This window comes from Protopterus annectens, chromosome 2.part2 (assembly GCF_019279795.1).
Source record: "Protopterus annectens isolate FY-2018-M chromosome 2.part2, PAN1.0, whole genome shotgun sequence".
Taxonomy (NCBI): Eukaryota; Metazoa; Chordata; order Ceratodontiformes; family Protopteridae; genus Protopterus; species Protopterus annectens.
In genome coordinates, this window is record NC_056730.1 from 214,538,756 (window position 1) to 214,566,255 (window position 27,500).

The 27,500-nt window shown below is 37.8% G+C and overlaps 1 protein-coding gene across 1 annotated transcript in view; it reads right to left on the reverse strand.

Moving 5' to 3' along the window:
• LOC122795599 (plasma kallikrein-like) overlaps positions 1-27,500 on the reverse strand; it is a 675,844-nt gene that overhangs the window by 467,971 nt on the left and 180,373 nt on the right. Inside the window, exon 3 of the mRNA XM_044063862.1 lies at positions 4,776-4,885. Coding sequence (XP_043919797.1) covers positions 4,776-4,885 — 110 coding nt within the window. The remainder of the gene's footprint in view (positions 1-4,775; positions 4,886-27,500) is intronic.

The window sequence follows — 27,500 nt, forward strand, 5'->3', positions numbered from 1 at the left end:
AACCATGGCTGTGTCAGCTAAAAATACAACAATTTAAGTCACAGCAGAGTATGTTATTTGGATATTGCTGTCTATTTCTTCAGTGTATTCTAAGTCTCTCTTGGTTGTACAGTCTGACCTTGTAATTACAACAGCCTTATACAGACATTGCTAGACGTATTTTTATGTAGTACAGTGTGAGAAACAGTGGTTGACACAACAGTAATATTCTGATATCAGATGTTACTGAATGCTACATGTCAGGCCATACTATACCATAGTAAACACTACCAGTATAGGATTTTAATCTTTATTGGCAGGCACAGTTTTCTTATCTGACAGACCTGTGGAGGGAATGTTTGTTAGCACTTCCTGACTGTTTCTACACATATCCCCAGATTCCAAGTTAATATTATGCACATACCTCTCAATCTCTTAATGCACACACTCTGGACAAAGCTTGACAACATGGGGGTACAAATAGGGACATTTTTTGAATATTGCTGTCATAAACTTGGAGAGTTGCTAGAGTGACAGGATTTGTTTTAATATACATTTTCTGAAAGTTTTGAGGTCTGAAAATCAAATGTACGTAATTATTTCATGACTACAGTTCTGAGATCATCCCACTGATTTGCCAGGGGGACAGAGGAACAGGCAGAAAATATGATCCAATTATCTGGACATTCTGAAAATTCTGTACAGCTGAGAGGTATGATTATGCATACAGATTACTATCACTCCCAGGATTCTAACCATGGCTGTGTCTGCTAAAAATACAACAATTTAAGTCTCAGTTGAGTGTGCTATTTGGATATTGCTGTCTATCTCTTCACTGTTTTCTGTCTAACTCTCTCTTGGTTCTACAATCTGATCTTGTACTTACAACAGTCTTATACAGACATTCCTAGGCATTTTTTTTATGTAGCACAGTGTGGGTAACAGTGGTTAACACAACATTACTATTCAGAGAATGCAACAATTAATGCCATACAATACTAGAGTAAACACAACCAGTCCAGAATTTAGAGTTTTATTGCCAGGCAGTTACATTTTTATTTAAATATGACTTATATGGGACTATTACTGTCATATTGTCTGGTTTATTCAGTACAACTCATACACAGTTTTTTTACTGCCAGGTGACTTTCTACTACTTTATATTTATTTGGTATGACTACTACAAGCAGGATTGTTACTCGCTAGCCTTGCGATACAGCCTTTGCAGCCTACTAGTATGGGCTTCCTAATTCACAGCCCACTCAGCTGCAGTTGTAAGGGAAACAGGGAAATATTTAGGCATACCTATCCATTATATACACAGACTGGACATTAGTAAACAGTTATTAGTATGAGTACTTACACACTGCTGGGACATCACGCCTCTGCCTTACTTCTTGGACCCACTCATTCAAGAGGTCCCTCTTTCTCCGCTTCCAGTTGGCATAGTGGTGCTGGACCTGCTCACCAGTCCGAGGGATACCAGTGGCATTGGTGAAATCACAGGCAAGAAGGTCCCAGGCTTCTGCTTTATATTGGGAGCCTTGGTACTGGCCCTGCAGCAGTCTCTCATCATGGTTTTGTACCAGGAGTCCTACCAAGACCTTGGACTCTTGTATACTCCAGTGCTTCACACGGAAGTGCATGCCCTCACCAACTCCTGCCATACTGCCTACAGTGGGAAGCTGAAACCAGTTATGAGCTGTATTCCCACCTGTGGGGTTTAAATATGGCTGACTTCCTGCTCTTTGCCATGATTGGATGGTTTTGAATATGCTGAGCTAAGCTAAGCTATGGGCAAACCTGCTTAGCTAAGGTTGGCAGTGGTTAAAGGGATAAGTTCAGCACTGCTTACCAATGGTTAAATCCATTTAACTGGGCTACTCAGTGCTTAGCAGTCATATTTACACAATGCTTACACCTGTTCAGCAGAGCTGTGCAATGCTTAGCATTGCTTATTTTTCATTTTATAGACTACCTACTGTGTGGCATTGATTCCTCATTCATTACATATTATAAATCTGTTTACTGTCCCTGACATCCCCCAATGTGCTTTCATTACATTTATTCATGTGTGACTATACTGTATAGGCTCATATGTTCATAGGTTGGTACTAGGATATTGGCCCTAGGGCCTATACAAGCCTAGCCATTACAATTCCCTGGATAGTTCTTCCCACAATATTTACTTCCCTGGACCCCTGTCTGGCAGGGTGACTGATGTGATCCCTGGGGTAAATTTCCTATCTCCTATCTAATCGCCAAGGTTCCTTTTGAAGAGGGCCAAGGAGGCGCTCTGCTTGACATGTATGGCCAGTCTATTCCAGAGTATGGGGAGTCTCTGGATCAGGAAACTATCCCTCCAGCATGTTTTGTTTATTGTGATGACAAGGTTTAGATCCCTGGAGCATGTGGCTCTGAGGGATTGGGATTTCTTTAAGTGGAGCATGTCCAACAGCTGTATGGAGCACTTGTGTTTATATGGGGGTTTCACAACTTTATTAAACTGATACCTCACATCCGGACCTAATGCAGCACTCCAGTTAACAAATATATGTTATTTAGTAGCTAATAATAAAAAAAATATATATTTATGTACTGCTTTCACATATAAAATGCAAACGGGTTATAGTGGGGATTAAAACAGGAATGGCTGTTTACAAAGTGTGCAGTCTAACCAGTACACTATTGCAATACTGTTTATGTTGGGTATCTCTTACTATTTAACTTCTTGTGTTGTTTAAGCTGGACTAAGCATAGCTAAACAATGGGCACACCCATGCAGCTATGCTTAAACTTTATCACATTTATAAAAAAGAATTATTGGTGTGTTATTTTATCTGTACCCTTGAGAATATCCCTGCTAATGCTGAACCTGTTGTTTTATCAACTTTCTGCTTTGTGGGACAATTGTCCCTTTTGGCTTTGTCCACATTCCTTACTCTGATGGGTTGGGAGGTGTCTGCTATGTGCTTATGCTATCTGTGTTATCCTAACAACTTCTGGCTTGGTAAGGATGATTGTCCCTTATGCCTTTGACCAGATGTATTATCCTAATGGATTGGGGGTGTTACGAGCATTCTTGCTTGTTTTTAATTGCTGAAAGGCAATTCTGGAGTGCAGGGGACATGTGTATTGTGAGAGCTCTGGTCTCAGACACACCCCCTGTGCTAGTACACGGAACCATGTCCATTTTAGAGTATGGCAGCGCACCTTCATAAATATGCATGGTGTGCTGCCATGCTGAACAGGAACGGTCCCTGCCTTGCAGGAATAACTTACTCCTGCATGGCTGCTTGCTGAATCACAGAAGTAAACTATGATTTTACATAATACCTATTTAACACAATAAAAAAAGTTTCTTTTGTTCTATGAAATTCCAGCTTCCTGTAAATGCTGTGATGTAATTGATGTACATATATTTCATATTTTCAGTCTTACCCTTACATTTCTAAACTGTATCATATCTTAAATCCATTTTGGTTTAAACTGGCAGTTTATTTTACTTTATTACATTACTATTACACTGGAGAAAGATAAGCTACAATTACTAAGTTTACTTTTTTAAAAACATGCATTCTTCCCATTAGATCATGTTCAACAGATTAACTATTAAACATTTTTTCTAGACTTGCTCCTAAGCATCCTAGATGCTGCAAATGTATATGTAAATTTCACACACTATCTACCAATTTCTGCAGTTGATGGAAATGTTTCTTTAGACTTTTATCAGTAGACTCACTAGCTATTTTTATCATCCCTGTTTTAGGTTGTTACTTTTTATCTGAAACTCAGTTATTAACTTTCTATACATGCTTTTGCCTCAGTGCTAGCTATAGTCTCAACATCTTGGTTGTATTCAAATTATTGCATTTATTTACAAGTTCATATTCTGTCAGATTAATATCAGATGAAACTTACGGATTAATTCCAATATGTATTCTGCACTAGTCAGCTCATTATGAAGTTATATATTATCACCTTTTATTAATTTTATATATATATATATATATATATATATATATATATGTATATATATATATATATATATATATATATATATATATATAGATTCATAGATTCATAGATTCATAGATTCATAGATTAGTACTAAGCTAACTGCCCTTGCCAGCCCATTTTAAAGCCTAGCCAATTATCCCTACTCAAACCAAACCCTGCATCTCATGCTCAGAAGGGCAACACCTTAACCATTAGGCCACCCTCCCAACCCCTTATACATGTATATGAACCAATACATTATTGGGCTAGTAACGCATTTATTCTTTGCAGATCTGTACAAAGGAAAAGCACACAATTTTTCTTAACACATTTAGCAGATTTAGCTTTATGAATTAATTACACGTATAGTCTTAATGGGTCCATCTCATGGAATCCTGTTTAAAAAAAATATGATTCTGATATTGTCCACACTGCACAGAAATTACTTCTGTTGCTAGCATTTAAAAATATATTTTTATGTAGAACAGATTGCCATCTCTTCAGAACTTTGTTTAGATATTATATAATCAAAGTCTGTAAAGAGCCCCTTGGTATTAAAAACTGCTTGTCTTGATTAGTTCTCAGTTAGTCTAATTGAAAGTTTTACTTGATGTATTTACCAAGCATGTTAAGCATTCCAAAAAGTAACACCCTTGATATTTCATGTAAAAGCAAGGTTCTTTTGTCACATTCCCCTGATAGCCGTCTCTGCACTAAAGTACTGGAATACTGTTAATGCACCTAATAGAAAGTTGAGCAAATCCAAAGGAAAGGCAAAACATTAAAAAAAAACTTACATTTTGGAAAACTGGAGCATGACTTCAAAGTAAATCCAGAAATTACATTTTGAAGTGATGTTTCATTCCAGGGATTTTCAAGTTCTGACCTCTTCAGATAACAGAAAAATCTATAAAATATATGAAGTATTATACATACATGTAGATCAAGAAATCAATGTTGTGTTGTTTCAGAATACATTCTTATAAATTTAAACCACATTCATTTTTTCAGTAAAAACACAGGCCTAATTTTAAACTACCAGCCCTTATTTGCAGGCTGGTCATTTTGTAAAACAACAGTTAGATGTAATGGACCCACTTTTTTGAGCAAATTCAATGTCTTTGAAAGCAAGGAACTCTTTCTATACACACCTTACATTCTATAGTGATCGTAAACTGTACAGCAACATTTTCACATTAGATAATTACTACTATCAAGCTGAAATGATATTATCAGCAAGCTAATGTACAGTTTAAGTAAATCTAGGCACACTTGTTTCAATACATCAGTAAAACTAATATAATATAATTTTCATAACCCTGTAACTATATTCCAATTGCAATGCGCAGTGGTAGTGTAACTGGTAGCATTAAATAGCTGTTTCACATAATCACAAAGGCAAAGGAGGGAAAACAAAGGGAATGAAAAAGTAGCCTGTTGCATATGCACAACATTTGTCGGCAAAGCTTGACTAAGACGCATCACATGCCTCATTTCCTTAGAATTACATGAATTACATATCACATCTTCCTGGTAATGACGCAACATCACACAAGTAACGGAAACAGGCAGATTGTAACTTAACATAATACTTTAAGAAAATGCTTTGAAAGTTTTATTTCAGTAGTAATGTGGTCTTTCATTTTCCTTAAAGTGTTCGGACAAAGAAATCAGTAAATGGACACTGCTGCACTCCCACACTCCCACAATAGTTTTATTTGCTACTGCTCAGAAAACTGAATGAAGCATGACAGCAGAGCAAGTGCAATTTGGGGGCACATGGAAAAGTAGAGGTGGCGAAAACCGGGACAGTGAGTATGAGTTTGCAAAATGAGATATGGAAGAATGTTCTGTATAAATCTGTTTTCCTCAATACTTCAAAATGAAATACTACAGTTTTCATAAAAGACAAAAGAGCATAACATACACACCACAGGAAAGGCACAATCTGAAGTAAATACTTTTTGTGCAGATGAAGTGAATTTGTTCAGAAACAAATGCATGCAGAACCCTTAGATCATACCAGATAGCTGGCAGTGAGTAAAAATGGAGATTCACTTATTTTATTATTATTACTACTAGCTTGGCAAAATTCATTGCAACTGATACTTCTGTAAAGTTTTGCTGTGACTAGTACCTTCAAAGTTAGAACTATTTTTTTATGTTGGTCTGTCAGACTTGTAGATAGTAATGCAAGTCTAAGCTGTTGCTGGCTATTTTGTTGCTTGCATCAGTTGCTTGCTTGCTGTTTCAGCTAACATTGACTGTTTGGCTGCCTTGGGGGTTCACTACTTGAGTTTTTTGGTGGCTTGATGGATGTGAAATTTAGTGGTGACTTTCTGGTGTGGATTAAGGCATTTTGGACAGCCAAGCACTGTTTATAGCTTGTGAAGAAAATGAGGGCCTAGAGAGTAATAGTTGTAAAAAACGTTTATTCTTTAGAAGCATGCTGATGCATTCTAGCTGAAGTGTAAAGACATTCAAAAAATGTATTTGTTTTAAGAAATGAGGACCACTGCTGATTTTTGGAAATTTTTTAATACTTCAAATGGAACATCATACTGAACAGATGCAGTACCATGAATGGTATGTGTACAGTTTATTTTATTGTTTCATAAATAATTTCAGTGCTATGTATTATCATTCATCTTTGGTTTTCTCATAATAGCAGTTTGTGTTTCATGCATCTTGTTTTGTATTCAGTTTGTATTTTCTTCAGTTTATGTAGCGCATAAGAAATGAGCACTTAAAACTGGAACTAGAGGTTCAGGCTTTACATCACTTAAAGGAGAATATTTGTATTTACAATATTTACCATAGAACAGTATATTATTACTGTCAGGAGAAAAAGTCATAATTAAAAAAGTACATATACTCATCTGTCTCTTTACAAGCAATTGTCCATACAAATGATTGAGGCACTGTATATTATGCAACCACAAGATTTTTTCAACAGGGTCATTGCAATGCTAGACTCTTTCTAACTGTCATGCCAGTTTCTAGCTTGCAGTTTCATAACCATCCTGACATGCATGCCTCTCCAGTGTTAGTCCATAGACAGAACACTTCCAAAGGCTATGGCAAGCATTACTTTTACTTGTATCCAAGAATGGGATCAGTCAAATTTCAGCACTATCAAAATTCCAAAACATACTTTATTTACTCAATTGCACTCTAAGCTCCTTGTAAATATTAAATATTATTTGGTGATCTATATGACACCAATGTTACCCATCTTTTTTCAAGGAAGTACTGTTTACTGCAAGAATATCATATTTACTCAGCAACACTCTAAGGTTTTTGTAGTGTTTATTATTATTTAGGGTTGTATTATTGGGTGATCTCTAAGACACTAGTCTCACTCTTTTTTCAAAGAAGTACTGCTTACCAACAAAGAATCCATCAGTATAGCATAGCATTCATTTTATAAATACATAACAATTTTAACTTTCTAGAAATAAAATTATTCTAAAAAATAAATATCACCAGTATGTCAAAGATTACAACACATTTATTTTTAGATGATACTGTCCTGATTGCGGTGGTGCAGCGGTAGCGTTGTTGCCTCACAGCAAGAGGTTCTCCCATTTGATTCTCGGCTTGGGTTGGGAGTGCCTTCTGTGTGGAGTCTGCATGTCCTCCCCATGGCCAAGTGGGCATTTGATAGACATGCGTTGAATGGACGTGCCTTTGTTGAAGGTTGGGCGTCGGGCTGGCAACTCGACACCATAAAAACCAACTGCCAATCATTAGCGGACAGGAGTTTCGCTGTAGCGACCCCTAACCAGGAAAAGCCGAAAAGAATAACAACTGTCCTGATTCATATAAAAAGAAAAAAATGAAATACCTGGATTATGACACAGCACATATAGTAATTTGGGGGCTCTTTATAACTCTACTTGATAATCTGGGTAATAGTTATTTGTGTGCACACCTCTCAACTGCACAGATTTTCTCAGAAAGTCCAGATTTTTGTTTCATATCTTAGGTCCATTTTTCATAAATTTTTCATTTTCTGGCAAATTAGTGGCAAATCATTAAAGATTAAAGTTAGTAAATAATGGCAGGCATTTGAGTTTTAAACTACATACCCTTCAGAAAATTCATGCTAATGCAAAACCTGTTATTTTATTAACTTTCTAAGTTTGTCAGAGCAGTATTTAAGAATTGTCCATATTTGGGGGCATTTGTTCTACTTTTATTTATGGCTTTGTCCAGATGTCTTGCTCTAAGAGGTTCAGAGGTATGTTTGTGTGTCATTGTTAGGTAAAATGATTTTATTAGGATTATTATATATAATTCTACGTGTAAACTCTAAAATCATACAAATCTTCACTGCAAAGCTTAAGGAAGAAACAGCGTTTGTTTAATGAATAGCGTCCGTTACTAATAGTTGCTATTGAACAATGTTTTTAGTTAATGAGGCCCAGGGATCTAAATAAGGGTGATTTCTTCAAGTTAATTTACTTTGGTAAAAGTGATTGCATTTCCCAAAAAACATATTGAAGCCAGTTTAGAAAGATTACCTTGAGGTGTACACCTTGCAGTAATTATTTCCTTTTTAGACACAGCCCTACTTTGGTGCTTAAACACAAAGACATATGGCACCACAGTGGTATGTCTCTGTAGCTCAGCTAAATGCTAATATGGCATTCCAGAGGACAGGCACATGCTAATGAGCCATGTGCTCTCCACCAGAAATGCCTGCAGTAAGGCATTTACGCAGTCAAACAAATCCATTTTGCTGCATAAATTAACAGTCTTGTGCACAGACACTCATGCTAATAAATATGATCAAAAGCTAGTGCTCACACATCATGGTAGAGGTAAATGATGGGGTGTTTAGGATACACATGATATTAGAGGATATATGCATACATGTATGAGAACAGCTGCATGTATGACTCTATGTGTGAGTGCGTGTCTGCCTGAGAAGTTACAGTAGGGGGGTTAATTAAGAGTTAGGTGTGTGTGTGTGTGTGTGTGTGTGTGTGTGTGTGTGTGTGTGTGTGTGTGTGTGTGTGTGTGTGTGTGTGTGTGTGTGCGCGCGAGGGTGGGTATCATACCTTTCCATAGACTAACAAGCCAATTCTTCAATATTAGAGGATACCCTTCATATCATACTACAGAGACCCTTATAAAAAAGAAAAGAAAGATGATTTTGGTTGAGCAGAACACTAGACATAAAGGATGGTAGCATGCATTAAATGCACTTATTAAAAATAAAATAAAAAATAAAGACTATGTGGGTCAGCTGGGACAAATAGACAGTGTGTCTTAAGGGCTCTAAAAAGGATTCATGCCATGCATCCATCCACTGAGCATATTAGTCCTATGCTCCAACACTAGACAAAAGGGAAAATGTGAAATATCACTTAAAACTTAAAAAAATAAAGTAGAATGAGAAAGGAATCAAACTATGCACTCTCAACACAGGAAACAGCAGTATTAATCCACTACTCTGAATCTTAAGTTAGTGTAGTATTCATTTTCACATAATAAGATGATATCTAGCTTTGTTCATGGACTGCAAAAGTTTGTAAGCTATGAGGGAAAGAGAACAGGAATCCATGACAATAGCTCTCAACCTAGTAGTATAAGAAATCTTGAAAAAGCCAATAATAATAATAATAGGGGAGACAAAGACCCACAATCAGAGATGTATATTTATTTCTCTTACAAACTTAGAAAACTGCTGGAATAAAACTTTTTACATTAATATACATTTGATGAAGGATATGACATCTGAAAACAAATGGTTGCTCTTATTTACAAACTGCAGTCTTTAATTGTCTGCTGGAAGACTACAAATTTTATGAAGAAAAGGAAAAAAAATATTAGACTAAAATCTGGGCACTCCATGAAAAATTGGACAGTTTAGGTGTATGTTAGAGTCAACAGCAGGACTTTTCTGTAATAGCAAAGACAGTTCAGAGGGATGCGTGTATATTCATGTGAGGAAAGGTTTCAGGATGAAGTTAGGAGGAACACTAGATGACAAAGGAAGAATTTTCAAAATGTCACTTGAAGTCGCTTAAAAGTTAATAGAGTAATATATTTAGTGTTGCAATACAGTTTCTGCTCAATAAGAAGTCTGGAACTCTAATGTTTGGCATTACTGACAGTGATAATCCTTCATTTACAATGGCAGTAAAAACTGAAAAGGAGACTTTGGGGATGTTCTGTCAACTCAGGGACAAGTATACAGGTATGAGGTATATAAGTGATGTGTGTGTGTGTGTGTGTGTGTGTGTGTGTGTGTGTGTGTGTGTGTGTGTGTGTGTGTGTGTGTATGTGTATGTGCATGTGTGTTAGGGAGGGTGAATGGGGGGGGTGGTTTATGTGTGTTAGGGAGGGTGAATGGGGGGGGTGGTTTCCTATGTCAACAAGATGCATATGCCACCAGTGATAACTACAGCAGAAAGGAGCTGATTAGCACAAATGGTAGTTAAAGGCAATTCAGAGACATGCAAATTAGCAGATAATGAAGTCTTTCCTCATTACAGATAACATCTCTAACTCACAAATCTATGCATAGTGTAAGCACCCCTTTTTACAGTAGTTCTTAGTGTCAGTTATAAAATATACTTTGACACATTTAACATACAGGATTATGATTGGGTTGCCGATTATAACCATTTTGTTATGCATTTGAGACATGGATGCCAAGAAATTCACCTTGGGAGTGACATGGCATCCTTGTTGAGAACACGTCATTTATGGTTATGATCAGAGACCTTTTCATAACTCTTTGTATTGCATGGAACCTAATCTGATCCGTGTACTACTAGATACAATAAAAAGACAAAAAAGCACAAAGTGTTTTGTCAGCTTTTAGAGCCATACAGCACTTAGCCACTTTATGCTTTCTGTCAGAAATACAGTATAACACAGTCCCTTATGTTTATACTCGCCTTGCTATGTCTCCATGTTGCTATGTCTCTGAGTCAGAAATCTATGCATATGCCTATTTACAGTAGTTCTTAATGTCAGTTACAAAACATACTTTGAAATACCTAAGAAGTTAACTTGTGAGTGTATTTGCCATTTCACACTGAGATAATCGGAGGAAGGGCACTGAGCAAACTCAGATCTGTAATATATAACATTAAGTATCCTGTGTTTTGCTTATTTTTACAAGTTATTTATAGCACTTTTATTGTCTGTTGCATACTTTTCCAGCTAGTTTCACTGTGTGTGACGTATTAACTGGAAATTGTCTATATTTATTAAGCATCTGTTTGGGTTTTTTGTTCTGATTTCCTGCCAAGAAGTGTATCATTTGTGTTTCTCACCCTCACTCCCTATTGGTATCATGTTCTACTTTAAGGCTTTGCAGTTGCCTGCCCCTAATGTAAATTTGATCTGGGACACTCCTCCCAATCTAGAGTCATTACCTCATTCTACCTAATCCAGTGAGAACATTCAAGAAGGCCAACCCACTTAGTTTCTTCTCATCTTTTCCCCTTTCCACTTTACAAACAAACAACACTTCTAAGCTTGTTTTCTGCATTTCCTGTAAGTAGTATAGTCCAGATACAGATTTGCTGTATCCAGGACTGTTTGTAAGCTTCTGAGCCCCCAAGCCTTTCTGTGTTGGAGGGAAGCCTTCTAGCTTCATTTTATTTCTTAGAACTAGCCAGTTTTTTAGTTTCAGCACTCAAATCTGTTTATTTGAGCTCAGCACTTGTTCAGAACTCATTGTAAGCACTAAATAAGCTACAAATTGCTACAGCACACAACTTCCATCACTTGTCTAGAGGAAAACAGTTTTTAGTACTTAATAAATAAGAACCTATCCAGGCATGTCTAAGGGTCAGCTCCCGGTGTTTTCTCCTGTCTACCTGATGAATCTGGGCATCTTGGAGCAATGCAGCAATTGCCTCATGTACACAGACAACCATCTCCTCCTAACATCCAACACTGCAACCTGTGAGAGATGCACTTATATAGCCAAACTGGAAGCAAAGCTCTCTTCACCCAAGACTGGACTAGACAGTCAAGAGGAGAAGGTAAACACTTGCACCACACCACATTCATCACATATTCCCTCAAAACCTACAACAGCAAAACACACACATAGAAACACAAAATACACACCTACATTTGCGGAGGCTCTCAATAAAAATCTACCCAAGCAACGGGGACCTCCAAAGCAGAAATGCAAGCAACCTCCACCACCCCAACACAACCCAAATGATGCATAGCCCACAAACTCAGTGTGCCACTCAACCACAGCCCATAAGACATAACAACGTATTCAACACTCTAGTCATAGGTGACTCTATAGTCAGGCACACTGATGTTCCACTCAACATGCTAAACAAGGGGAAAGTTACTGTCAGCTGGCTGTCGGGTGCCAGGAACCATCACATAACGCATGCACTCAGGTCATTCCACAACAAGTACAAATATGACTCTGTCATTGTCCATGTTGGTGTGAATGACCTTGAGATGTACCTCCCTGAACTACATGAAAAGAGACATGGAGGAGAATTCTGATCTTGTAGCCTAGGCAGGTATGACCCTAGCCCTGAGTAGCATCCTGCCATCACCCAGAATGATACCACAGTACAAGGACAAAATGATTACTTCAACAATTGGCTAAGCTTCTGGTGTCATTCTAAGGGGATCTAGTATCTGTCTGCCTGGGATGACATGATTGACAAACCACAATGCTTTGCCAGAGATGACCTGCACCTATCGCCCTTGGGATTTTGGATACTGGCCAAGGCTCTTGCCACCACTATAGTGCCTTTTTTAGGCAAGGTTCAAATGACAAATTCACCACCATAACAGGTACAAGCAAGCAAAATCTGAGGGTAATGCTACTCAATGCTAGAAGTCTAAACCTCAAAATGCACTCACTCAATGCACTCCTTAAAATGGAGAACATTGGCATCTGTGCAGTAACAGAGACCTGGTTCAAGGCTCCAGAGAGCACCCCTGCATTACCAGGCTATAATTCATACCACATCTTTGAGCCACCTAACCTGGACCGAAACACTAAAGGCGGAGGTGTGCCCATATTCATTAAGGATATCCACACCTCCAGACTAGTTGCTCAGCATAATGCATCCAAGATTATCCAAGTGCAATTAACTCTGGGAAAGACCGCAATCCAAATTGTAGCTTACTACAGATCCCCCACCATGCCCCAGGATTCCCACTCCTCATTTCCTGATACAGTGGAAAATATTAGGGTACAACCTAACACCCTAATAATGGGCGATTTCAACAACCCTACCATTAACTGGGAAAACTACTCATGTACCAGCTCTTGTGCGCATCATTTTCTGGATTTCATAAATTCCAACGCCTTGGATCAACTTAGCCACACTCCCACCATGGGCCGCAATATCCTAGACCTGGTCATTACCAACATGGGCAACCGATGTTCCACACCAGCGGTCAATCCCTCGTTGATTAGATCTGACCACAGGCTAATCAACCTAGCCATCCACATCCCACCTCCACCCCCCATTAGGGAAACCACCGTAAAAAAATTCTCCAAAGCCAACTTCACGTTTCTTAAGACAGAAGTGACAAACTTCATGACACCCATGCTGATGGGCAACAGAGGTATGACTGCTGAATCCTACACAAATGCACTTTATAAGCACGTACATGAGTGCATGGATTGTGCAATCCCTAACAGAACCAAGATGCTATCCTCCAGAAAAAGGAAGCCAATCTGGTGATTCCCTGCCATAAACAAACTCTACAACAGAAGAAAGAAACTGTTGCAAAAAAGAGTAAAATCCCATGATTGGAGGAACTCCCTGTTTAGCCTCAGTAAGAAGCTGAGATCCCTCATAAAATCTTCCAACGCTAGTTATGAAAACAAAATCACCACTGATTCTAAAGACAACCATGAAGCATTCTGTACCTATCTCAAGAACTCAATGGCAACACTCAGATCTGCTCTGAGTTACAGCACAATGGCACTAAATATGCAGAACCAACTGATATTGCCAACATCCTGGCAGATAGGTTCAGTGCTAACTTTACTTCCCTCTCATCCCCTAAAGGGCCCATCTCTATACTGGAAGAATGCAAAGTTCCTGTAATCGCTACTGCACAGGTAAAAAATACACTCTCCAAAGCCAAAACACAGCATCCATGGGTCATGACAACATCCCAGGCTGCGTTCTACATGAACTACAGAATGAACTGGCACTCCACCTAAGTACCATGTTCAATCATAGCCTCACCTCAGGCTTTGTGCCCACTGAATGGTGCACAGCAATGGTTATCCCACTCCACAAATGGGGAGCCACCACAGACCCTGAGAACTACTGCCCCATTAGCCTGACAAGCCTGGTCTACAAGGCTATGGAATGTATCATCATAGAACTTATAAACAACTTATAATAAAATCTCCACACTCTGGACGCTACCCAGTTTGGGTTTGTAAAAGGCAGATTATGTCTCCTAAACCTGATAGATGTCTTTGAAGTGGTCACCACAGCTGTAGATGAAGGTAAGGTGGTTCACACAGCCTATCCAGATCTCGTCAAGGCTTGTGACACCATCTCCCACTCTGGAATTATAGATAAACTCAATAAAACAGGGATAAATCCCTATGTCACAAGATGTGTTGCCAACTGACTCACTGACAGAACCCACACTGTGAAAGTAGCAGACTCCAAATCCAACTTCAGACCAGTGACAAGTGGAGTACCACAGGGTTCAGTCCTGAGCCCTCTCCTGTTTTGTGACGACTACTCTGAAGGACAGGTTAACACAGAAGGTCTTTGGCTAACAAAGTTTGCAGATGACTGCAAACTAGGAGTCATAATCAAAACTTCTAATGATGTGGACATCCTACAAAAGGGCCTCACTGAGACAGATGCCTGGTGTCAAAGCCATGGCCTCAAGCTAATGCCAAAAAGTTCATTGTCATCCCTTTTGGTAAAAACTCTGCGCCCATGAACTACCACATAGGCGGTAGTCTAATTAACACTGAAAGTGTGATAAGAGACCTTGGGACACAGGTGGACAGTAGTCTGTCCTTTGATAATCACATCGCCATAGTAGTCAGAAAATCCTTCTATGTGGCACACCTCATCACAAAAGGTTTCTCATCCAGGAAAAACAAGGTCATTGTTCCTGTCTACTCATCACTCATTAGACCCATTGTAGAGTACAATGCCCTTTTTGGTATGTACCTCACAAGACATCTACAACAACTGGAAAGGCCACAGAAATACCTCACAAAGAGGATTACTGGCCTCAAATGGATGCCCTACTCAGACCATCTGAAAAAACTCCAGCTTTACTCCGTTACATATCGCCTCCTCAGAGGTGATCTCTGCCTAACATATAAAGCTATGTGAAACCCAGAGCTGTTGGACATGGTCCACTTAAAGAAATACCAATCCTTCCAAGCTACATGGTCTAGGGACCTAAACCTTGTCACCACAATAAACAGAACATGCTAGAGGGATAGATTCCCTTCCCAGAGACTTCCAATACTCTGGAACAAACTACCTAGCTACATCAAACAAAGCTCCCCATTAGCACGCTTCAAGAAAAATCTTGACGATTGGATGGGAGATAGGAAATTCACTCCGAGGATCACTTCTGTGGCTCTGCTCTACAGGGGCACAGGAAAATACATTTCTTGGGTGGCGAAAGCCAGAGTACCATTTGGCTAGGCTTATATAGGCCCTAGTGCCAATAGCCTACCTATGAACCTATGAACCTAAGTTTAACAAAGTGGATTATGATCTAGTCACTTATCATAACCTATTTATTATGTGTTCAAGACACCGATTCCAATAAATTCACCTCGAGTGAAGATTGAGAGGTGGATCTTGGCATCCATGTTGAGAACACATAATTTAGAGTTATGATCAGAGGCCCGATCATAATTCTTTGCAGTTCATAGAGCTTTATTTGCTCCATGTACTACTAGTTACAGTAAAGAAAGAAAAAGAAAATGTTAAGTGTTTTGCCAACTTTCAAAGCCATACAAAATATATTAATATTTTGTTTCTGATGTGTTGTATTCAAGGACTGACAATTATAATGGGTATTATGTATGACTAACCATGTTTACTGCATTATTTGAATTACTGTTGTTTTTTCTTTTCTTTTTTGTATTCACTTCAACTCAAATTTATCACTGTTTACTATGCAATTTATTATTTTTTAAATTTTAAGGTAACACCATTTACTATGTAATTTGGAGCTTTTCTCCATGGGCCTCTGCTGAAAATGGACCTTTTCGGGCTCAGTGGGACACGCCCAGTAAACAAATATAAAATAAATAAATAAAGCTCTTAGCCACTTAGTGAGTGTGGTCAGAAAGGCAGTGTTACACAGCCCTTACATTTACACTCACCTTACTATGCCTCTAAATTGTTCAGTTTTTAAAAGAATGCCCAGATTTTTGCCTCATTTGTTTGGTCTGCTCTTCATAAAGTTTGTGATTTTCAGACAAATCATGGAGGATTAAAGTCCAGGAATAGTGAAATACATTAGAGTTTCAGAATTTGTATCCTTCAGAGAACATGCAGGCAAACACATCCAGTTATACCAGCTGTTTTCTAAGTTTGAGTAAGAGGAAGGGATACCTTAACAGTACAGACACCAGGCTGAACCAAATATTTTATTCTGCTGCTGTATTTGCTGGTCAGTACTGGTAGATTTTATTTCCTATCATGTGACCTGACCTTAGCAACTTAAGGGGGTTAACATTTGTTAAGATCAGGTCTCATACCAATGCAGTGCTTATTGATTTGTCTTTTTCAAAATATCAGATTGTTATCATTGCATTCTGTGCACCACATATAGTTCACAATCTGAAGAAAGTCTAAATTCATGTTTGTTTTTTTTTAGACTTTTAGTTTTAAGATATGAATAACTTCTAGTTTTGTTCTTCATTTCAAAAATCATACAAGTGTTTGGCACTGCAGAATCTATCAAACTTGTATAATTTTGGTCCACTTTATCATGTTTTTCCCCTGAGTTTATTGCAGCAACTAGATATCTTAAGCTATAATCAGCTATATTCTCTCTGCTTCTTTATTACTGAACAATAAGTTGATAGGACTGTAGTTTCAAAGACCAAGTATAAATTCTAGGAGGTGATTTCACCATCGGTTATTAAATATGCTTTCTTATGGTCTGTGGTCAGTTATTAATTAAGCTCTTTCCCAAATAAATAAAAGTGAAACTCTTCACTGGTACAAAGTACAGAAAGACTTTGTCTGCTTGCAAATCTTTCTTATACATTTGGCAATGGCCTACTGCAGGCGCTATTACTATTTGTACGTCAACTTACATTTGACTTACACTCATTTCCAGGCCTACTGAACTTGTATCAACTTCTAATAATGCTTCACTCTTAAAATGTATCTATCACATCACATTGCTTGAACTTAAATCTTTTATTTATTTATCTGACATTTGTTAACTGGAAAGCCCAACTGAGCTAGAGCCCATTTTCAGTGGAGGCCCAGTGAGAAAAGCTCCAGAGAACACATAGTATGAATTATAACATTACACAGTGAATATAGTTTGGCATTCAAGAAGGTTAAACAAGTGCATCCAATAGAATTAAATGACACAATCAGAGAAAGTAAAATATAATTAGAATCAAACGTACACAGTCTAACAAGTATAAGCATTTGAGTTTAGATTCAAAATAAGGTAAGTTAAACATGTAGGTATATACATTTCTATACATTGTTTTACTTGATCATTTGTTTTGTAATGGGTAAATACCCATTCAAAAGTACTGTCTTTATTCAATAACTCTCTCAAAGATGTAGTAGTTATGCTGAAGTCCATAGTCATTTTCAAGCTATAACTTGACAACTCTTAGCAATCCTCTAATTCATTTGCATTTCCTGGTGTGGGCATTATAGAAAGCTTTGGCCTTGCCACTGGATTTACTGTAAAAAAACACAGTCCATTTTCACTGCCAACACATTCTTTGCCTTACAAAATGTCCAGTTACAGAGAAGAGCCTGGTATTTTAAATTTCAATTTTTATATTCTTACCTATTTCAAGAAACCAAACTAGTTTGAATTTACAAGATGAGATTCTTTTTTGAAAAAAAAAGTGGAACCTATAGAAATCTTGTGTACCTTTGTTAATAAACCTTTTTCTTTGGAGTTAGTCTGTTTTGTTTAGCCAGTTAACTCCAACAGCGTTAATAATGCTGTTGAGTTAATAATCTGCAGCAGAAGTTGCGTGATATGCCTTATCCCATTCATGCTAATAACAATTGAAAAGCAAACCACACAATGCTTCTGTTTCACTGTAACTTAATTGCAGTACTGAGTTTGTGGAATTCAGTATCATTAAGTATAAAAATGTCTTCAGCTGACAAATAATTACAGAAAGCTGATTTTATTGTTCAATTGAAAAGAGTTGATCATGTTTAATTTTTTTCTGAACTCACAGCTCTAGGCAGTTACAATCTAGCCTGCCAGTAGTCAGAAATGTGATACTAAATGGATTGCCCATTAGCATTAATGAGTTGTTTTTGAAGTACTTTTTCAGAGTCTCAGTTTCATGTATTTTTTGGCAAATATTATATCATCACTGTAAGGGCTTACATTTTGTACCCCTGCCAGGCCCTGTTGAATAATATGCTAAAATATTTCTAATGCTTAACTTACCCCCCTCAAATTGTGACTTCTATACTTCCCAAAACATGAGTAAGTTGAAAATGTAACATTTCTACTATTTTGATAGAATTCCGTGGATTATAACTTGATATTTAATCGAGTTTAATCAACACTAGCACCTTTAAATTAACTAGTGATGTAATTATTAGCTGTTGTTAAGTGGCTTTTTGTTTGTTTGGCCTTGCCTGCTACTCTTATGTTCATGCATATTCCAATCCAGTTGGATTCTTTGTCTTTGACAAGGTAACAGTTATGGAGACCAGTAGTGCTGACCCTAGTACTTTCTCAATAATATGAAAAAAAACGGCAAACAGACTGTGAAATAAAACACAAATCAGGTCCAACAAACAAAAACTCCAAACCGTAAAAAATTTGGTTTGTTGGACCTGATTTGTGTTTTATTTCACTTTCTCAATAATGACATGTTTTCTAATTTTTTTTTTCAGTTCTTCGCCAGTCTTGATTGAAAAGATATTCTCCACTGGAGTTGAGCTATTGCCTGAACATTACTGGACTGCTGGTTTGCATAATAGTTAAGGTGTTTACTTCACATCAGCAAAGTATAAGATACAAGTATCAGGGTTTGATTCTCAGCTTTTAAAGGGAAAATAGACCCCAAGACCAGCTGGTCTAGTAGTTTCCTATGAACTTAATAAAGTCTATGTATACTCTTATCTGATAATGTTTCATTTTTTCTATATCACTAAACATCTGTTGTATTTCTTTAATAAAATCTGTCTCTTTGTAGGTCTTATGTTACAGTTTGTATGCTTAAGTACCTGTATCATCACAAATGACTTCGAAGTAGAATAAGTCAGCACACAGAGTATTGCAGTTTTCTATTATTTATTTATTTATTACTTTTATTTACTGGGAAAGTCTGACTGGGCAAGTCCCATTTTCAGCAGAGGCCCAGGGAGAAATGTTCCATTTTACAGAATGAGTAGAAGGCAGTTATGCAAGAGTTACATAATAAATGTACAGACATTGACAAGTAATGATATGACAGTTAATCAAAAATAATAAATGTACATGCAAAGAATAGTAAATGACATGCACAGAATAGTAAATGAACATTCATAGAATAGTAATGATATGACAGTTAAATGAAGAATACAGTGAAATATTGGCTAATATCAGGCTTATATAAGTCTAGTTATTTACTTGTACCACTGGCCTAAAACAACCTTTCAGTGGCTAAGGAACCTTTTTGGCATGTGCTATTTTTGTAAATATTAGGTATATTAATTATATTAACTGAGGCTAACTTCCATGATTATAATTGTTATAGACATCTCTGGACTTGTGATACTGTCAGTAGTATGTATTGTATATACACTTGTGTGCCCATCTGTTTTACTGTCACTTTCTTCAGTTTGGTTTAGAGTGATTTCTGAAATATAAGCTATCTTTTAATGTGTCTTTTTCCAGAACTGTAACTAAGGTGGGGTGAAGGGGGTAGCTGCTCCAGGCACAAGCTGTTAGTAGTCATGACTGGCAGTTCATGCTGCTATTGTTTCAGGGCCCTTACAACAATTTCAGCCTAAGCTGCTTGAAATCCAGGAACTTGCTTTCCCATCCACCCACCTGGTGTAGCAGCTGTTTGAACCCAAATGTGAGCTCAGGCATGCAGCTGCCTCAATGGCCGCTCATAATAAAGCTCAGTTCTTTGAAGTAGTAAGCAGGGAAGAGAAACTGGCAGTGGGTTTTAGGTTTAGGGAGGTGGGATTTTTTATTTAGGCAGTGGTCAGAAGTTAGTGCTAGGTTAAGGTCAGAGAAGGTGATTTTATGTTTAGGGAGTGATCAGAAGTTGTTTCAGAGTTATGGCTGGGGAACGGGATTTTAGAGTTAGAGAGTGATCAGGAGTTAGCTCAAAGTCAAGGTTATTAAGGACAGGGAAATTATAGGTTTAAGGAGTAATTGGGAGTGATTTTTAGGATTAGGTGCAGGGTTTTAGGAGGGATAGTTTACTGGTAGTGCATGAGAACTGGGATGGTGGAAGTTAGGGCCCTTGCTAACATGAGTGGCAGCAAGGAATTGTATCACAAGCTAGTGCTACATGTGCACTTGTAGTAGGCCATTTTGTTTCATCTATATTTAGAAGCTAAGCATGTTAGCAGCTAGTAAAGCACTTGCTACAGATATAGAAATGAGATTGCTGCAATAACAGTTCAGGGAGACTTTTCTTGGTCCTCAGCTTCAGGAAGACTTCTTCATTTTTAATTTTGGTCCTCAACTTTGGGTTGGGTTGCACAGTCTAAACATTTCCAGGATCCCAGAAGGTCTAGCTGTTGCTTTGTGTTTTTTATGTCTCTTACTGTTATATTTCTTTTTTTAATACATCCTGATAATGCTATTTGAACTTTTGCATACTGTGCTAAAACACATTAGTTCATCATAAAGTTTATACTTTTTATTTGGCAAGACTTTGCCCTTTGTTTGGGAACAACCTTTCGCAATATCTACAAAACTTCATTGTTAGTTTGCCTTGAGCTGACAAGAATGCTTTAGATTCAGCTAAGTTCATTTTGAAAAATAATTTGAATGTTCATCACAAATTTGTTGCTTTTAACAGAATAAACAAATTTAGGAAGAAGCACCAGAATCCAGCAGATAATATTTATTTAGTGCTTTCGTCTTTTAAAATAAAAAAAAAACTTCATCAGAATGAACTGTTTATTCTAATGAAGTTTTTTTATTTTAAAAGACGAAAGCACTAAATAAATATTGCCTGGTGGATTCTGGTGCGCTTCTTCCTAAATGTGTTTATTTGGTTTGGTGTTTCTTGTGGACTGTTTCAAGTTCCTTTTGACAGAACATAATATTTGATTTCCTACACCAAATCATTTATGTCTATTCTTCAGACACATCTAATGATCTGAAAAGGTCAATGAGATGTTCTTATGAGAAAGCTAGTTTTCATCTTGCTTCTTTTCTAACATGCCCTTAATTCATCTCCTAATTTGAACTGGTTTCCTCTATGGCAATAAATATACCACCTCACCTTTGTCTGGTTAAATATTTCAGAATTTTAAAATATCAAACTGAACATTCTTCTTTGGTTGAAAATGTTTATAAAACTTAACTTGACACTTTAGCAAATGCTCTCTTGAACCTGTTGTAGTTTAATTTCCTTGGGATAATGAGTCTCCATCCATTTACAGATGCAATTTATGTAATCTTGTAGCACATTATATTTAAAGTATGCACCAAGTTAATGAACCTCGCAACCGACATTTTCCATAAAGGTTCCAGACAACGAGTAACACAGTACGAGAATATCTGATATTTCAGTTGACATAAAAATTATAATTCTGGATTACTGGACACTGGCAGTTTATATAAGAACTAGTGAAACTATACAATAGTTAGTCAAAGGAATATAGTGCAGCCCTCTCTTATGCTGCTGAATTGATCTAATAAAAGCTCATTTTAAAATAAGTTTCTACATAGTTTTAGCAGAGGTTGCTCATTGTCTCTCACATCACCATCCTTATAATATAAGTTAAGAACTTTGGACTGCTGACAAAATTTGCACACTAGAAATAATTCCATGTTTTGTTTTCATCACTAAATCATTGCTGTCACATTTGTGTGAAGCACTTAAATGTTATTTTATGCAGTTTAAATGTGTGAATCCAGTATGATGGAATTTGTGGAGCCCACTGTTTTGAAAAGTATTACAACTGCAACTCCTACTACCTCAGCGAAACAAATGGTCCATTTTTAATATATTACTGCATATGTGTCAGATGGTTATCTGGCCTATGCTGACATTATATTTTCTTAAACAGTTTAGCACTGTGCACTGTTGTATTGGCTTTTAATTTGTTTTCAATCATATTGCTGAAAAATAAAAGTTTAAAACTGTCCAACTGTGCCAAAATGAATTATCAGAAAAAGCTGAAAAAAGTAGACACTGTCCTGGGACTGACTGATCATAGATGTCTGGCTAGAGATCTCACTCAAGCCTATAATACTTTTTTTTGTATACATCCAGTTCACACTGGTGCTGCGGTAGCGTTGTCACCTCAGAGTTAGACGTTGCCCATTCGATTCTCAGTTAGAGCGTCTTCTGTGTGGTGACATGCGTGAATGGACGTTCCTTCTTTGAAGATTGTGCATTAGGCCCAGCAAGCCAGCATGTAAAAATCTACTGCCAATCATTAGCAGACCAGAGTACCGCTGTGGCGACCCCTAAATGGGAAAATCCGAAAGACACAAACAAACATCCAGTTCACACCCATACCTCCTTATGGTGTTCAGAAGTTTTTGGGTCTGGCTTCTTTAAATAACTTACCAGCTAATAATAGGCAGCATTAGAAAAAGACAAAGAGTTATTAACAAAATGACATTAAGATTGTTGGTCTAGTATGCCCTGTAGTGGAGAAATTAATATTTGTTTGCCACTTATTATTCACATATTTATATTTATTTTCATAGTTTCATAACTGAGAGACCTACATTTTATTGAGATGTATGGTATGAAACACCAGTGAAGGAGACAGGACAATTCAGTGAAAATGATGGTTTATATTACATTGTACTAGAAATATTGCTATTTGTTTGTTATAATTATGAAATCAAGCAACATTTCCATATGCTCGTAATAGATCAAAAAACAAGTGACTTACATACTGCTGCATGACATTAGGTAAAACCTTAGACAATGTTGATAAAAACTGTCTTTGATATTTGTACTGTAAATTGCATATTGTAAGAGATATCCAGTATTATTTGTATTGTTAATTATACAGTTAAACATATGTTTCCATATTTCTGTAAATATATCAATAAACATGCACTTATAGAGGAATTTCTTGCTGTCATGTGATAGTTTGTTTCTGATTAACAAAACTGTTGTAACAATATATGTCTAGGTTGTATAGTTTTCAAGATATTAAAATTTGTTTGTGAAAGCTGCTTGTTTGAGTGCCACACAGCACTGTGCACTGTTGTGCAATTATATACTATAGCCAGACAGATCATTTTGACAATTTTTCCTTTAGATAAAGCTGTAGCACATTGGTGTAGTCCTCATCTTTAGTATACTTCTGGTCTAAGAAGTATTGCTAGTGAGCTGTGACCTATTAAACCACCAGCTAAAATCCCCATCAGAAATGCCCATCTACAGAGCACCTCCTAGATGAGTCCTGAACGCACCCCCTTTTGTGATAACTTTTCTTAAAACTTAGCATTATGGACAGTTGGACTATCCTTGTTTCTCCTGGCAGCCTTGTTGACTTGGGTCTCTTGAGGCACTGTAGCATCTACTTCATGTATGCTGATAACCATCTGTTAATAACTCACCCTTAGTATAGAATGCGAGAGATGTATCTACACCAAGAATCTTGAATCCCTGCTCTCTCACACTCGAAGCAGAAGCAATAGCACTGAAGAGGTTGTCAACTCACCCACCACTACTCATGCACATATTACGCATCCAACACATAAATCAACATATGTGGAGGTTCTCTCAAAAAACTTACCAAAAAAACAGAGACCTCCAAAGCACAAGACTGCTACAACTAACACAGTTCCCACAGCACCCAAGATACATAGCATCACAAGTGTCTCACCTACCAGTCCCTTAAGGCGTAACACTCAAAAAAAACAAATTATCTTGTCATTGGAGACAACATAGTGAGACACACAGATGTCCCACTCAGAAGATTAGATAAGGAGAAAGTTATGGTCAACTGCCTATATGGTACCAGGATTCGTCAGATCACGCATGCATTCAGGTCTCTCAGCAGCAGGTACCATTATGACTGTGTTATAACTCATCTTGTAGTGAGGTATGTGAGATATACCATACTGGACTATATGAAGAGAGACATGATTGAGATCTTTGAGTATGTGTCCCAGGAAGCCTTGAGCAGCATGTTACCATCACCTACAATGATGCCACAGTGTAAAAAATTATCACTTTCAATAACTGGTTTAGTTTTTTGTGTCATTCAAAGAGAATCCAGTTTCTGTCAGCCAGCAATGACATGGTTGACAAACCTCACTGCTTTGCCAGAGTTGGTTTGCACCTGGCATCACTAAGCTTTCAGCTGCTTGCAAAGGCTCTTGCCTCCCCCATAGTGCCTTGTTTTAGACAAGGTCTTAAAAAACAAAATTCTTGACATGAAAATTGTCAACCATAACAAAATAAGGCTTATGCTGCACAGCCTAGAATGCTAGAAGCACTTCTATCACTGGAGGATGTAGATGTCTGTGCAGTACCAGAAACCTGGTTCAAGGCTTCAAGGAGTACTCAGGGCTTGCAAAGCTACAATGCCTTTCACACCTTCAGACCACAAAATGAATGTGTGAAAACCAAAGTAGGCGGTGTTTCTATCTGTATTAGAGATAAATTCACCTCCCAACTAGTTAGATTAGACAACACCATGTACTACTTCAAGTTCAGATTACCGTGGGTAAGACCCCATTCATGTCATAGCTAGTTATATATACATCCCCCTCCATGGATCATGATGCACATGAGGCCTACTTGACCAAACTGGAGTCAAACCAAATATTGCCAAACACTCTGGTCATGGGAGATTTCAGTTATTCCACTATCAACTGGGAAGCCTACTCAAGCCCTAACTCACTAGAACAAAAGTTCATTGAATTTGTATCTCAAATGCCCTGGAAGAAATTGTCCAAACCCCAACAAGAGGAACAAACATACTAGATTTGGTCCTCACTAACATGACAAACAGATGAACCATCACAACTGTCGGATTCTAATTAGTTAAATTTGACCACAAATCAGTTACCTTCAAATTAAAACTAACACCAGAACTCATAAAGGGAGAAGTCAGACTAAAAAACTTCACCAAGGCAAGCTATATCCTCCTAGGGGAAGGTATAAATGCATTCCAAGCTTCACCCCCAGCTGGAAGTGGTAACTATACCAAAGCTTACACTAACGCCCTGTGCACTGAATTTTATAAGTGTATAGATTCGACTGTTCCAGAGAGAGATAATCAAAGCCAGAGCCCCAAGTGAAAGCAAGCCATGCTGGTGGACATCCAGCATCAACAAACTTTACAGCAAATGCAAAATGTTGTTCTCTAAGAAAACTAAGGGAAGGCCTCAGAAATGGAAAAGCACCGTCCTCAGCCTCAGCAGGCAAATAAGACAAAATGTCAAATCGTCTAAGGGTAATTTTGAGAAAATATTTAGCAATCTCATCCAAGGATAATCATAAGGCCTTTTACAGCTATATAAATAGCCTAAAAGGTACGACACAAGCATGTGCTGAACTAGTGATTAATGGTATCACACACACACTGATCCTGTTGAGATAGCAAACCTGCTAGTGGACAGATTTGGTGAAAATTTCATCACATCAACAACAACCCCCTAAGAACACAATGTGTGGTGAGATACCTGGGTACTCAGGTTGACAACAATCTCACATTCGACAATCATGTAGCAGCAGTGGTTAGAAAACCCTTTCACTTCTCATAAGTAAAGGGATTGCATCCAGAAAAAAGGAGGTTATTACCTCTCTATACTCTTCCCTCATTAGACCAATAATTGAGTATAATGCCCCGTTTGGTATGTACCTCTCCAAATACCTGCACCAACTGGAAAGGCCAGAGAAATACCTCACAAAGAGAATCCATGGCCTCCAACACCTGTCCAATCTGGACAGGCTCAAATTACTATCACTCTACTTGGTATTGTACAGATTGCTCAGAGGTGATCTATGTGTCGCCTACAAGACAATCTCGGACCCTGCACTACTAGAGATGCTCCATATCTGTAAGTCTAACTCCTCATGCATTACAACCTGATGGAGAGATAGGTTTGTCTCCCAGAGGCTGCCCCGTCTCCAGAATAGACTTCCCATACATGTCAAACAGACTACCTCACTGACCTTCTTCAAGCACAACCTTGATGAGTGGATGAGAAAACACAAATTTATCCCACACAAATTTACTATTGTAGTAAGGTAGGCTTACTACATAGCACACTTGATTAGCAAAGGCATCACCTCAAGAGGAAAGGAGGTTATAACCCTCTCTATACTCATCACTAATCAGTTCTACCTGTATCCCTCACTGACAGGGGTGACAGGTGCTGACTGAGGTTTCTTTTTGGGTATTAACTCTTGGCTAAGCTTGTAAGGCCCCCAAGGCCATTAGCATAGTAACCTCCAATGATCCTGTGATCCTATGATCCCTTATCCCATCCACACTTAACACAAACCTTGCCCCCTTCTCACCCCACCCTACATATCTGTAGAGCAAGTCATTAAAGCCTTGTCTAAGGCAAAAAAATGCAGCCTCTATGGGACTAGATGGCATCCCAGGCAGGCTTCTAAACAAACTAAAATATAAACTGGCATCCTGCCTGTTAAACCTGGTGGATTTCTTTAAAAATGTGACCAGGGTCATTGATGAGGGCAAATCTGTGCATACAGCATAATTCGACTTGGCAAAGGCTTTTGACACAATCCTGCACCTCATGCATTACCGATAAACTTAGCAAACTGAATGTAAACCCCTTTGTTGTAAGGTGTTATGCCAACTGGCTCACAAATTGGTCACACACTATCAAAGTGGGTGACTCCACATCAACCAGCAGATCTGTCACCAGTGGGGTGCCACAAGGGTCAGTGCTGGGCTTCCTACTGTTTGGTATATACTTCTCAGAAGTTCAGGTCAAAACTAAGGTGCTGTGGCTGACCAAGTTTGCAGATGACTGCAAACTGGATGCAGTTATTGAATCCCCAAATGATGTCAGGATACTTCAGGAGATCTTATGCAGACCAACAACTGGTGTCTTAGTCATGGTCTCAAACTGAATGCCAGGAAATGCATCATCATTCTCTTTAGTAAAAACAATGTCCCTGCTCACTATCAAATTAACAA